The sequence below is a fragment of the Anoplophora glabripennis genome, unplaced genomic scaffold (assembly GCF_000390285.2).
Source record: "Anoplophora glabripennis isolate ALB-LARVAE unplaced genomic scaffold, Agla_2.0 scaffold175, whole genome shotgun sequence".
NCBI classification, from domain to species: Eukaryota; Metazoa; Arthropoda; class Insecta; order Coleoptera; family Cerambycidae; genus Anoplophora; species Anoplophora glabripennis.
The window spans coordinates 508,162-523,541 of NW_019416926.1; the positions used below are offsets into that span (position 1 = coordinate 508,162).

General features: G+C 32.5%; 1 protein-coding gene across 2 annotated transcripts in view; it reads right to left on the minus strand.

Moving 5' to 3' along the window:
• Positions 1 to 15,380, minus strand: part of LOC108904791 (arylsulfatase B-like) — a 62,103-nt gene that overhangs the window by 45,869 nt on the left and 854 nt on the right. The window contains exon 2 of one of the 2 annotated variants that reach the window (XM_018707469.1): positions 3,900 to 4,059. The exons of the other annotated variant lie outside the window; for it this stretch is intronic. Within the exon in view, the coding sequence (XP_018562985.1) occupies positions 3,900 to 4,059 (160 nt within the window). The remainder of the gene's footprint in view (positions 1 to 3,899; positions 4,060 to 15,380) is intronic. 2 annotated transcript variants of the gene reach the window in all.

The following is a 15,380-nucleotide window of genomic DNA, read 5'->3' on the forward strand; positions in this document are numbered from 1 at the left end:
CTTAGACCTGGTAAGTACTCGGAATACCAAAGGTATTTTTCGAAAAATTAGCCCGGATGTCCCAGTACATTTAGTATTAATGACGGTTAACTTTGATCGACTATAACTACGTAACTAATTGACCAATCGATCTGTTTTTTTTTTAAGAAGCATCTTTCCAAGAACTTTTAATACCTGCTTTAAACAATTAGATTTGATTGAATATTTAAAAAGTTATTCTAATTGTTAAGTACAAAAATTCGACCAATGTTTAAACAAGCGCCGGAGCTCTCCTAATTGACGGATTCGAATTTTTCAAAAAAAGATTGAAAGCTTGAGAGCCCTTCTATATGTGATTAAATTTTCAAGTATCTAAGGGCCTTGGTTTTTGCTGTGCAAAATTTTGAAAATTTGCAAATTTTTTTTCAAAATCTGGATTGTAAAATTATTATGCAAAATCTATCGAACCGATTTTGATGAAATTTGGTGTGATGATTCTACATAACATGAAGTTTTCTTGAGCCAAGTATAAAGGTCCTATACCCAATTTAAAGACCCCAAAAAAAAATCCCTAAAAAGTATTGTCTTTTAACCCCATTTTTGCGATTTTTTCGATTTTTACCATAATAATCATGATCCATTCGATTTGTAACCAGTCATGTTTTGTAATAAATTTAATTACAAACATTTTTTTCCTCTTCCATTTTCGCCTAAAATCAACTCTTGAAAAGATACATAATGAAAAGGAAGAAAAATATATAATTTTTCGATTTTTTTTAACATATTGTGCCGCCAAAAGTTAAGCCCACGTTTTTTTTATGCGCATAGAAAAATTTTCATTTTTTCATTTTTTTTCAAAAATCTCCGTGGATATACGATTCACCCAAACCAAAACAGATACCGCCTAGTCTAATAGGTAAAGTTATAAAATAGGTATATTATTTTTCATTAGGGGCCAGCTAGTCAGCCTGGTGTCCGACCAAAAAGATGATATTGAATCGTATTTTTTTTTCTGGGGAGCGCACCGGACTTTAGGGGGGGGGGGCAGGGGAAGTGTGGCGTGCCCACACCTGCTCCCCTCTAACTACGCGCCTGGTCATTAGAATATGAAGGGTATACAGGGTGTCCGGGAAAATGTGTGAAATCTCTTGGATGTAGATAGAACATGACAAAATAAGATGACAAGTTTCTATAAAAATTTTTCGTACAGGCCCTGCCTAAGGAGATGTGTCCCTGAAGGACACCGCTGGAAATCGGTTTTTCTTTTAAAGTCCTTAATATAATTTAATAAAAATTTTATGTGATATATACTAGTAAGGACCTCTTAAAATAGTGTCACTGAAATATATTTAGCTTTTTTAGTTTACCTGGGGCGGGTTAAGCTTTACAACTTAATACCTACATTTTAACACCTTGTATGATAAAGACTTTAAAATCTGGAATATGGGTAGCTTCAACCTTAGACTAAAAAAACAGGTACTTTTGTTTATTGTCGATAAAATGAACCGTTTACGAGAAAAATAATAATAAACCAAGTCATGTTTTATATTTAATAAAAAGGGCCATGATTTCTATTTTTTTTACTCGACAACAAAGTGCAATACGAAAGTTATTCAAACAACAGGAAAGTTTCATTTTAAGATGTTTAATTCGAAAAAATACAAAATTAAAAAAAAAACGCAGTGGTGTCCCAGGAGGCACCTTAACGAAATTATTGAAAAACTTCATAAGAGGGTTCAACAGGTGCTCCGTGAAGTCTGATACACTCGCGGGCACGACGAATTGAGGACTGATGTACCCGCCACAATAACTCAGCATTGTTAATTATCACAATGAAACGTGATTATCTGTAGAAGTTTCTCTCTAGTGTCGACCGGAGTGGAATACACCAATTGTTTGACGTGTGACAGGTAAAAATCCAGAGGCGTTAGGTCGGGAGATCGAGGAGGCCAGGCAATAGGTCCTCCTCTACCTATTCAACGGTTTGGATAGACGTTATTCACCAACACTGAAATGAAGTGGTGCCCCATCGCGCATGAAGTGCATGTTTCGGCGGGTTTCAATTGGTAAGTACTCTATCAAATCTTGAAAAGCGTTCTAAAGGAACTCCAAATAAAGTTGTCCATTCAATAGTTCCGGCAATACGAATGGTCCAATAAAAAAATTGCCAATGGTTCCTGCCCAGATGTTAATTGATTGGAACTGATGTTGATGATGCGAAACAATAGTGGCATGATGATTTTCATCAGCCCATACATGTGTGTTGTGTAAATTGGTGAAACCATTTTTAGTAAAACTTGCTTCATCCGTGAAAAGAATAGTGCTAATGAAGTTTACATTATTTTGTTGCTGATCCAATAGCCAGTTTGCAAACTGCATTCTCCGAGGAAAATCTTTAGGAATCAGTTTATGTATTTTTTGCAAATGGTATGGATATAACAGCTGTTCTTGAGGAACTTCACGTACTATTATTTTCGATGTATCAAATTGTGCTGATAATTTTCGAGTGTTCGTTGATGGAGTGTCTTCTACAGCAATTAAAATACATTTTTTCTTCTAATTGCTGCGTACAGTTGGCGCCACCCAAATGTGAACGGATTTTGGTTGTTATGGAAATTTTATCTGGATTTTATCGTAGTAAATCAAACTTTTCTTAGTGGCGTAACACAGAGAGGGTATTCTGATGGATAAATTCGACCAAGGCATTGTCTTCCGCGTCACTGGAAACCTTAGATTTATCTTTGTAATATTTGTTCTTCTTGCCAGCGTTATTTAATGTAAAATATACAACTCTTACTGACATTTAAATCAGCATCCACTTCACTCAAAGACCAATTATCTTCTAATTTAGCTACAGGCCTTACTCTTTGTGCCTCAGTTAAATGCTCCTGCATATTTCACGTTACTTGTTTACATTTCATTATGTTTGCTCTAAGTGACATATATTATATATACTTGACAACTATTGAATTTTACGACGACCATGATTTGAAGTCTAAATTACACGGTACAATATTGCCGTTCACATTTGGGTGGCGCCGACTGTACATACGGTTCTTCTCAGATCAGCATCAGTACTATTTTTTCCAAATTTTCCTACAAATATGAAGAAAGTCAATAATATGTATTACCTTATTAACTGGAATCGCCCACCGTTCTCCCTTAGACGTTGGTCAACTCGTTGAAATGTCTTCTGGTTTGGCAGAGCATAATTACGAAATCTGTCGTGATATAATATTCTGGTTTGTAAAGCATTGCAATGCGCAAGAAATAAACGTGTATTCCATATTTCGGATTAATTCACAATTAAATTCAACACGAAATCTAAAAATCAGTAAATTATTAACAAAGTAAAGAATCAATGTGTCAGCGATGTCACTTTGTTGTCGAGATAAAAAATATAGAAATCATGGCCCTTTTTATTAAAAATGAACAAGAATTCATTTAATATTCTTTTTCTCGTAAACGGTTCATTTGATCGACAATAAACACAAGTACTTTTTTTGGTCTAAGGTTGAAGCTACCCAGATTTGTTATTTTAAAGTCTTTATCATATAGGGTGTTAAAATTTTAGACATTAAGTTGTAAAGCTAAGCCCGCCCCTGGTAAACTAAAAAAGCTAAATATGTTTCAAGGACACTATTTTAAGAGGTCCTTACTACTGTCCATCACATAAAATTTTTATTAAATTATATTAGGTTCTTTCAAAGTTATTCAATAAAAACCGATTTCCAGGGGTGTCGTTCAGGGACACATATCTCCGTAGGGAGGGCCTGTACGAATTTTATAAGAACATTTGTTTTTTTCATGTTCTATTGCACCCGAGGGATTTCGTACATTTTCCCGGGCACCCTGTATAAAGTATCACTATGTTAAAAAACTGTCAGTTGTAGAAAAATTATAATAAAATGCTTCCATACCTAAGTGAATTGGATATTTTCCAGTAAGAAATGCTGATCTAGATGGCGTACACAATGCTTGAGTGTAATGGCTATTTAGGATAACACCATTATAAGCTAAAGCATCGATATTTGGTGTTGAAATTTCATCACTTCCATGAAATCCCACGTCGTTGAAACCCTAAGAAATATTCATATTTAGATAACGTTTTTCCGTATTTTCAAAAAATATAACACTGGACGAAAAAGTAATTTAATGACAAATGTGTCAAATCAGTTTATGTTTTATTGCCATATCTAAAATGCTGTCAGTTCAAAATGACGTCGACAGATCACACAAATCAATCTAAATCTAATGTTTGTTTTGCTTCGTACACCTAGTATGTGATTATGATGTTCATATTTTGGAAGTCTGTATTTTTGGGAAATTATTTTGTTTGCTTTACATAAAATGCCAAAATTTTGTTGTGTGGTCAAACGTGGTGAACAGGTGAAATTTTGTTCAATTCCAAAAGTTTCGAATTTTAAGATAAGGAACATATTAACCAGTTATCAAAAGTGAGGAGGCCAAGCAGAAATATGCTACAATAAATATTTATATTAATGTTATATGGCTAAATTATAAAAATATGTTTCAAATAAATGTCTATCCATATTGGGTAAGGCTAGCATAGAAGACGAAATAATTATTGGTGGGTGTATGAGTTCGGGATTGAGCGTATTAGCCTCTTTTGTGTGTAAATGTCTTTCTAGATTGATATAATGCGTAAAATATTGGCCATATATCGAATTTTTAGACATTTAATGCATAGAGTATTTTGGAGTTCAGATTCATGATCAGCGATCCGTTCTTCCGGGTGCCTATGAATTTAGATTTGTGATGCCGTGTTGTCGGTATATTCAAAAATCGAGAAATAAGTCAAACTACTAAATTTCAACATGCGATTCCTCAAAGACGAAAAATGATAAATCCGTTTTAAAGAGTAAGTATAGTACTTTAAGGCCCCATTAATGGTTTTAGCAAAAAAAGATCTATCCATGTAACATAACCTCTAATCTGTTAAAAAATCGCACTATAGCACTTTTAGGTTAGGATATCTCGAAAACTAGAGTCATTTGGATCCCGGATTCGAATTCAGCGCACCAAAATCCTTCGGACAAGTGTACATTTTGGTTTCTTGGTTAGAGGGTCGGCCTAACTTTGTCGGCCTGTGCAATTTTTAGTATTATTAGATCTGTACTTTTTAGAAAGTTTTTACAGAATCAGTGGCTGAAGCTTCTCTTTCGTGTCGAATGGAAGTGGTAGCAAATGGAAAACATTGCTAGATAACTTGTGAAAACCTCTTTCTACTTTACAAAACAAATTAGATATCACTAGTTTAAATATTGAGAGATTAAGACGAGATGATATTAAAACCAAGGATATTATAATACTGGTTTGGACTGTGTAACAAAAGCCAGATCCGTGTAATTTATGGGGCGATTTTCGGAAAGACTGGAGCTCAATAGTTCTATTAGGCTTTCTAAGAACAACAACCGGCAGATGAGGGTCAAGTAGTATAGGTGTCATATTTGTATTTAGAGGGTGGTCTGAAGAGCTTTTGTCGCGGAGACTAATAAATTTATAAACCGATAATTAGAACAACCCCAAAACACTTCGGGTTAAGTAACTTCTTGAAAACGTATCACCATGTGACATTCATCTGTTGCGTCCGGGAGGCGCCAGCCTATGCTGGGACAGAACAAAGAAACCCATACTTTTAATTTAATTTAATTTTTAATAACGTGCGAAAACGCGAGAAAGGCATAGAGGTTCCAAATTAGAATTAAATCAAATTGTTAAGTTGACAATACTTGGAAAAGAAAGTAATAGATCAAATAGCTGGTTTTTAGGCGGATTTTCCAAAGCTATAAGAATATATTAAATAAGATTGACTAATCCGTCCCATACGGACACGGAGTCACTAGAGGAAGGCTAGGGTTATTTGTAAGTTTAGTCTCAAAATTATTTAGATAAATGTAAAATCAGTCAATTAGAGAACTATTAACATGGCATAGTTATGCTAAAGTGTCCCGATATTCAAGGTTCCCGCCAGTAAGATAAGAACAGAAACTTCTGGACCCAAGAAATGGGCGTATCGAAGCGAGTTGAGATCTCCGAAAAAAATCAGTTTTTCCTTGGGTTCCACATTGAGTAGTCTACTTAGTTTTAGAGTCTCGGGTTAATTTAATAATGGACAGTCATTCGAAATTTTGCTATGGATCGCGCATTCCCTGAATCTCGGTACGCTGTCGCGTGTAAATAATTCTCTGAACGTACAACATTTCTAAGTTCCCACGTATTAATTAAAGTGTAATGATAATTATAAACTCCCTTTCGACAAGTTAATAGTAAACTCTTTTGTCAGTTAACAGCATTATGATACTGGTCATAGCGGTCATAGAAAGATAAGTAAAAAAATAACCCCTCTGTTTACAACTGTAAGCAGCATAACACGTTAAAATGTTTAAATGGCATTATATCATAGGGCTCTATTAGTGAGGCATAGGGCGGTCGAGCATCTAAGAAATTTATTGTGCAAAATGAAAAAATGTTAGATCGTATAAATATAGGCGATATTATTCTTCAAGCAGAAGTTCGAATATCAACATTCATAAAAATAAATCTCAGTTATATCCTATATAAACTAAAGCCAATCGATCATTAGCACATGTTAGAATTTAATTTGGAAAGGATTATTGAGGATATTCGACAAAAGCATCGGATTTTAAAAGATACATATATTTGAATTAGATTAGCAGTTGCTGAACAATTTCGAGGCTGGTTGTCACGTCAGCGGTTTAGCTTTTTTGAGTTTTCCAGACACATATCGCTATGTTCTTCATAAGAAACTGGAGATTAAGACCGGTGATTGACATTTATGTTTACTGTGTACACTGGTCCATAGTGGATGGCTTGCAGTCATTAGTTCATGTCGTTCTCCTTTTGATTCTTACGAGTGTCGCTTCTAAACTTCAGGTAATTCTAACCCCTGGTCTCCATTGAAATTATCTTGATTCTTCTGGATTTCTATTCTTCCTGTCGTGCCCAAAATCTTCTCTCGTCACTAAAATTGTCCGTTTCTGCCTTATGTTCCACAACTGTTGGTTTTTCTACGTTGTTATTTTTCAAGTGGCATTTGTGCTCCTTTAACCTCAAACTGACGTGTCTTCCCGTTTGTCCAACGTATATTTTTAATCCTTTACACGGAATGCTGAATATACATCGTTTCTGTATATCGTCTTGGGAAATCTTCTTTGAAATGTCATAGATTTTATTAATATTAGTTTCATTAAGGTTTACACTATTTTGTCAGTACAAGGATGCACCAAATATAGTGTATTTACCTAAGTGACAGCCACTTAAAGTACAATGTCCTCTTTCATTTTTTAAAGTTATTTTCAATACTACATGATACAACGCTTTATTCTCCAGGCGATAACTGTTTTAAAAAGGGTATACTTGGGTAAAACGCATATGATCGGAGATTTTTGGTTTAACGGCTTCTAAATAACATCAGAAATGATAATTTGTCTATGCAAATAAAAAAAAACGTGGGCTTAACTGTTATTGCAAAAAAGTATAAACAAATAGCAAAAAAATTCATTTTTTTCTTGGATTTCTCGTCGACAACTTAACAACTATTCATTTTAGACAAAAATGGAAGAGGGAAAAAAGTTTTGTAATTAAATTGTAAACAAGATACGAGTTAGTTGCAATCCGAAAAAATAATTATTGTTATTGCAAAAATCGGAAAAATCATTAAAAAAATTGCAAAAAATACTAGTTTATTTGTCAATTTTTTTCAGACTTCATCACACCAAATTTCATCCAATTCGGTTCGATAGTTTTTACATAATAATTGTCTAAATTTTTTTCTTCTAAATTAAAAAATTTTCAAAATCAAATTTCTAAAAATCTAAAGCCTTTGAATACTTGAAAATTTCACCACAAAAAGAAGAGCTCTCAAGCTTTAAAATGCTTTTTGAAAAATTCAAATCGGACGATTAGGAGAGCCGTGGTGATTGTTTAAACATTTTCGCAATTTTCACGCTTATAAACAATTGCAATAATTTAATGTTTTTTAAATTTTTTTTTATTTTAAAATATGGTTTGAAAGTACTCGGAAAGACGAGTATTTAAAAAAAAACCTGATGATCCGCCCATTATTTTCGGAGTTATAGCCCGTTAAAGTTAACCCTTATTTACAGCAAAACTATAAGGGTATAAGGGCTGTTTTTTGAACTAATAGGTTTGTCATTCCGAGTACTTTCCAGATATAAATTTTCAAAATTTGCAATCACGGGCGTCCCATTTAAAATGTCACTCAAAGATATTCAAGACCGCGTGAAATCAATGAGGTATCAGTGGTGGGGGGAGCAAACACACAGCTACTCCGATCTGAATTCTCGAGTTCAAAACTGCGACGCTCGGAAAAATTTCACTTATCTCAGCTTCTAATGGACCAATTTCGATGATTTTTTTTTAAATCGATGTCTCGCAACTTAAAAAATTCAATTATCATATTTTCAACTACCTTTTATTATTAATTATTGGACTTTTGACATGCCGATAAACAGTTACTTTAAAAAATGATTAATTTATTATGTTTATTTATTTACTATGTTAATATTCACGACCAAAATTTTTGCATGTTGCACCAGGTAATACTAGTAAGTTTGTTTAAATATTATAAAATTGTTTAAACAATAATTATTTAAATAAATAACTGAAAATTTGTATTAATTTTTAGTTGTACGATAAATTTCTAAAAATCTTTAAAAAAAATTAATTGTGAATAATTATAATTTTAATTTTTTCGTTTACTTTTAAAATATTTATCTAAAATTTATTTTTTATTTATATAAAAAAATATAAGAATCTTTTGGATACTTGAATAAACAGTATACACTTTTCATGATTTTTCAAATTTTAAACTATTTATTTCAATTTTTATTTACATTTAATCATCTAATTCTTTTACTAGTTGGTGATTTTTCACATGCCTCCTCAATATTATCACAATCTATTTCGTCGTTGATTTCCTCGTCCTGCAACTACAAAATATCATTTTCTAACGACTCTGAAATCCGATTGCCGAGTTCACTTACACTTTCTTCCGACATGTCTTCTTCAAAATCGATTTCGAACTTGTCTACTTCCACTGTTTTGTAAGCATTTTTACACATTTGTCCTTGGCAATGGGTGCAATACTCAGAGCATTTTTGAACTCGAGAATTCAGATCGGAGTAGCTGTGTGTTTGCTCCCCCCACCACAGACACCTCATTGATTTCTTGCGGTCTTGAATATCTTTGAGTGACATTTTAAATGGGACGCACATGATTGCAAATTTCGAAAATTTATATCTAAAAAACAACCCTTATACTCTTATAGTTTTGTTGTAAATAAGGGTTAACATTAACGGGCTCCAGGCCCGGTCTGGCTCTTTCAGGGGCCGTCGGGAAAAATCGAAATCGAGGCCTATTTGGTTTTGTCTGTTATTAGGGTGCATATCGACTCTCCCAAGAAAAACTGTCCTATCTCAAATTTGGTTATACTGAGATAATTGCATTTGAATAGTTGAGAAAATAATTTTCGTTATTTTTTTTTTATTACAAGAGCTAGATCGTTCTTCTTTAACAAATTATTTTTTAGGTCTTAATTAATTATTGATGATCTAAATAAAATAGTTTAGGATAAGAAACAAATGGATTTTGAATGAGTTTTCGTCGAAAAAATTTTTATTGAGAAACAACTTGCTACACTAATACCTAACATACAGAAAAATTTAACATTTTCTATTTATAGATGAAAAAATAATTGTTAATAATCATTAATCAATACTGACATAAAAGGAAAATTTATTACGATTCAGTCAGAGTCATCTTCTTGGTCAATATTACTTTCTGCCTGGTGGTGAGTCTTACTAGCAGGCCGAAGGAAGTTGTAAAATCCATGATACATCGGTGGTATCAAATGAGCCTTATACAGACCCAAAAGACCGCTTAATTTTTTACCATCAATTGTCAGCAAACCTTGATACAATCTTGGAGATTGATATTCTTCGCGTATACGTGCGTTTTTTGTTTGTAAGTCTAGTTCTTTATGATTTTCTCCAAAATTATACAAAAAAATACTTTATTAGGAGACTGAATCGCAGTGGATTTCTCTGATTTTTACAGCCTCTCCAGTAATATCTTTTTTCCAGTTTTGTTTCTTTACCTTTGGTTTAAAAGTTACAAAATCTTCTTGAGACATTTCTTTTACTTTGTACTGTGGGGCAGTAACATTGGTCATTTTTATTAGACTAATCCACTGATCAGGAGTGTATATAGGGTGTTACGAAATTCGCGGACACGGACTCTGGGATCATGTTAAGCTAGATAAGGTCATAAAAAATGTCTCTATCATTTTTCTATCAGACCTATATTTTTCGAGAGTTTTAAATATCCAAAAATAATAAAAATTTTCAATTTTTAATCATTTGATAAACAATTATGACAAACGAATTGTTCAAAATTTCCACCACCTGCTGCTAAAAATGCTTCAGCACATTGTGCTACAGCTCGAACGGAGTTGCGTACCTACCATCTCTGGCGTTATTTGTTGTATTGTTTGAAGCAGACAGCTCTATAACAATTAATGACAATTCAGAAAGCATTTATCAAGACTTTGACATCGTTAGAGTACAGTAAAAGTACCTGTCATTACAAACTGCAAAATAATAGGCCACAATTATTCAAATCGTGAATAGTATGATATGTGATGGCTCTCGGAGCTTCAAATATTCGTGCAGGTGAAGCAGTGAGGTTGGCTTGGCAGAGGCGGTCCATTTGCTTGACCACCTCGTTCTCCAGACCTAATGCCATGTGATTTTTTATTTTGGGGCTTCTTAAAAACGTTGGTGTACAGAACACCAGTGGCAAATTTGAATGAATTGCAAAACCGCCTATTTCAATTAATACAGCAAATAACACCAGAGGTGATACGCAACTCCATTAGAGCAATAGCACAATGTGCTTAAGTATGTTTAACAGCAGACGGTGGAAATTTTGGACGATTGTTATAACTCGTTTGTCGTAATTGTTTATCTAATGATTGAAAATTGAAATTTATAAATATGTATTTTTATTATTTTTGGATATTTGATACTCCTATATACTGGTATGAATGAAAATTCATAAAGACACTTTTTTATCAGCTTATCTAGCTTAATATGATTCCACAGTCCGTGTCCGCGAATTTTGTAACACCCTGTATAACAGAGTGACGTTTTTTTGCAACTTCAATCACAGCATGCACGCTATCATTTTCATTCTGCGTGTGGCCAATTTCAAGAAAACGATGTGTTATTTCCAAATCCAAAGTCATTGATGCATAAGCAATCATCGCAAAAACAAAACTATTACGGTTTTGACCACCGTAATTGTCGGAATAAAGAATAACCTTTCGTATGCCATTTTCTTTAACACTTTAAAAATATCCATAAACAACTTCCGTTTTCATCCGGTTCTCTCTTCGATATTTGCTCATACCATACATAGCAATAGTCTTGATTGCTGCCTAAATCATAAATTGTAAAGTTGTATGTTGCGATTTTACTTATACGGCTATAGGGGTTATTATAAGGTTAAAAGACTTACAGTTTGGGAGATATTAATTTCTGTCGTTTTCCTCCAGGCCCACGACTTATATATAAAGGAGTTATTAGTTTAAAGGGCTTACGGTTTGGAATATATATTTATTTCTCTCTTTGTTTCCTGATTATAGGAGTATAGGGCAAAATAATAAAATATGTGTTATTTTTTTGACCTGGGAAAATCCCATTTCTACAAAAAATTCAATTTTCATTTTTACGTTCTTTTTTTTCTTTTCAATTTACTGTAGCTATATCTCAGGAATTTACAAAAAATTTTCTTATACTTTTGGCGCCTCGCTAGTCGTTTGGGGGCCTATCTTCCAAAATAAGTCGGATTTTGCCGACTTCCCGACCTGGCCAGACCGGGCCTGAGCAGCGCTGATTTTATTCTACCTTCTTGTTGCGGAAATACTGTTTGAAGTTGTATTTAGAATTATTAGAACACAGTGCATTTATATTTACGCGGTCGACAATTGCTTTCGTTCTTTGTCGAACGTAAATGTATATTAACCTTCAAGAATTTTATATGAAGTTTAAATAGCGACCTTGAAAGTGAATTATGTAAGATATCATTGTGATTAGTCATTAACAAACTAGAAAGAATAAATTAAGGTAGGTATTAAATTTTATTGATCGATTAATTTAATACATTATCTATTTTAAAACAAAAATCATTAATTGCAAGGTTAAGGTTTAATTTATCCGAAGAGTTAATTAGTTTTTAAATTTTATTGTTAGAATCTTACATGAATCTAAATGTATCTGGAAGTAGAATTAGTATTATGTTATAAATAATAAGGATTTAAGGTTATAATAAATTAGGGTTGCAAAATAGGTATATCATACCTCAACTATGGGCTACCTGCCCCAATTAGCATTGAATTATAACACCAACTCCTAGTAAATAACTAGTAATTAATAATTATCTAAAATAAAAATTAAAAATGATACCTCCATTATATTATAAAACAAAAAACACATCTGACATTGAAATTATTAAATGATGTAATATTTCAAAGAAACATCCTGCATTTTCTTGTCGCTATACATCGCCCTTGACAAAAAGTAATACTTAACCCCCAATTCAAAAAGTTTGTTGGGTAATAATCATGGAACCGCATTTGTCATTCTATAATAAAGTCACTTTGTCAAAAAAATATCCGATTTGTCATATTTGTTCATTAAATATGTAATCAAAATAGCTCTAAATGAAAGAGAAATAATAACGATTTTGATAATTCGTTTATTTGGTGATACGTTTCCAGACAGAACGCCAGTATCAAAATCAACTCTGTGCAGAACACTACAAACGTTTAAAGAAACTTTAGCAGTGAAAGACAAGCCCCTATCAGGACGAAGAACTGCAACTAATGACAAGCTGTTGAAATATGCAGAGTTTTGTGGAAGATCCTCATACTTGCAAGTAGTAGATCATGTATTTGCCGAATTTTAAAAACAAACTCTTATAAACCTTACAAAATACATTTATCGAAAGGGTTAAGCGAAGATGATTATGACCGAAGCCTTGATTTCTGTGAAACGATAATGGCAAAAGTTGACCAAGACCCTAACTTTATATTTCATATTTGTTTTTCCGGTGAATGTTAATAGTTTAGTGTCGTCACAATTTGAGGTACTGGAGTGGCCAAAATGCTCACTGGATGAGAGAAGAACACATCCAGAGATTTAAAAAAATACATACGTGGGCCGGTATTATTGGTACTACCATTATTGGTCCGTTTGTAATTGATAGTAACTTAAATGACCAAAAGTACCAACAAATGTTACGTAATCAAATTGTACCTGCTTTACAAAACTTAGACATTAATTTTGACAGAAGGATGGAAGGTACAATACCTCATTTTGCTATTGGAGTTCGGTAATTCCTGGATCAAAATGTTTCCGATTGGATTGGGAGAAGGGGTGCTATTGAATGGCCAGCACGCTCTCCTGATATAACACACTTCTTTTAAGGACATTTAGAAAATAATATTTATAAAACAAAGCATTAAATATAAACGATTTGAGAAACAGAATATTTGAGGAATCGCAACAAATTACTAGAGAAACTTTAATAAACGTTGTGACGTCGTTCTACTATAGGTTGGGATATTGTCAAATTGAGAGTGGAAGACAGTTTGAACATTTATTAAAATATATTTTTTATTCAAAGTATAATTGCATAATTGTGTTATTTTTTCGTTTGTATTTTTTTTGAATAAAGGTGTGGTTAAGAAAAAGTAGCTATAACTCCTTTATTTTCTAAAATTTACCTATTTTTACTCGAATGACACAATTTTTTAAACATTCATAACGCATTTCTTTGGGTGGTAAATATCGATTTCTATGGTACTTTTCAATCCACCGTAATAGGTCTGCCACTTTGGATTTAAGAATTTCTTAATTTTATATTATTATTATATAATATTATAAAATATTATTATTTATTATTATATTCCTTATTATGATTTTCCTAATTACGTTACTCGGTGGTGAAAACCACCGAGTAACAAATTTCAGCCTTAATCTTCAAATTTTAAACGCTTTTCCGATTTTTACATCCGTCGTATTGGATTCGCCATCTTTTATTCAGGAATTTTCAAATTTCAGGTTGGCAATCAGTGACCCCAAAAACGCGCGGTAACATTTAGACAAAAATATGTGACTTATAATGGGACCCTGGTTTCCAACTCTTAGAGGGATAAGTTATATTAGGTATATTTTTTTGGTACCTACATTTATATATTTGGTAGTATAAAATACAAGGCTATGTTTTTTCACATTGTTTTTTGATCTTAAACGTGGAATTAACCCTCTCGTAGGGATAGGTGTGGATTTTATTTGCAAATATTTCTTTCTAACGCTCAAAATGTTATTTTTAAATGTTTTAAAAAATTACCTGATAAATCGGTTTTTGGGCTAGGGATTGGATTCAGCTAAAAAATATACAAAATCTCTGTAGGGACCCATGCCTCTGGTACAGAACTTTTGTTGTGGGACTGTGTATCAACATTTCTAACATTGACGTTTCCAAATTTATTTTTCCCTAAAAGTTTTGTTTTTATTTATTTAAAAAATTTCAGTGTCAGGCATGTGTTTTGCATTAATGACAATTATATTAAAAAAAAAAATTTTTGTCTAAATTAAACCTAAATAAAAAAATTCAAACAACATAAAAATAAATTAAGAGAAAAATAGAAAGAAAGAAATGCTGTACGGTTTTTTTTCGATTAAGAATTTTATGTCATATACCTATTTATATGACGTTTTTTTCTTAAAATAACCTGCCTCCCTCAATATTCTAGATTGTTTAGGATAGGTAGGCTTCCATATACCAAGACATCAATTTGACTTGTTTTAGACTTTTAGACCATATTATTAGGATTTTTTAATTTTTTAAATATTTCTAAGCTGTTTTAGTTACAATTTATTTCATTGAGATTTTTTAGCGTATATTAAAGTTTTCTGACAGTTTAGTTTAAATGTGTTAAAGAAACCACATGTACTGGCGTCAGTGGATTTGTAGAAATAGTCCTTAGTACGAATTCACGTGAACCTTTAAAAAAAATCGCTTTGGAAATGTTTAAGTAGCCTAAAAAGTAAAAATTTCATAGCCTATTATCAACTAAAATAGCATAATAGTGTTTAAACTAATATTTGAATCAGAATAAGCAAAATAATATACCTAAAGCGTCTTATGTAATTTTTAAAAATTAAGGACACTTTCAGTTAAACAGGAAGTGATAAAAAAAATGACTGTTATTGAAATTATTCTATTTGTTGGCTATTTTACTCATATCCACTGTAACTAGCACTAATCAA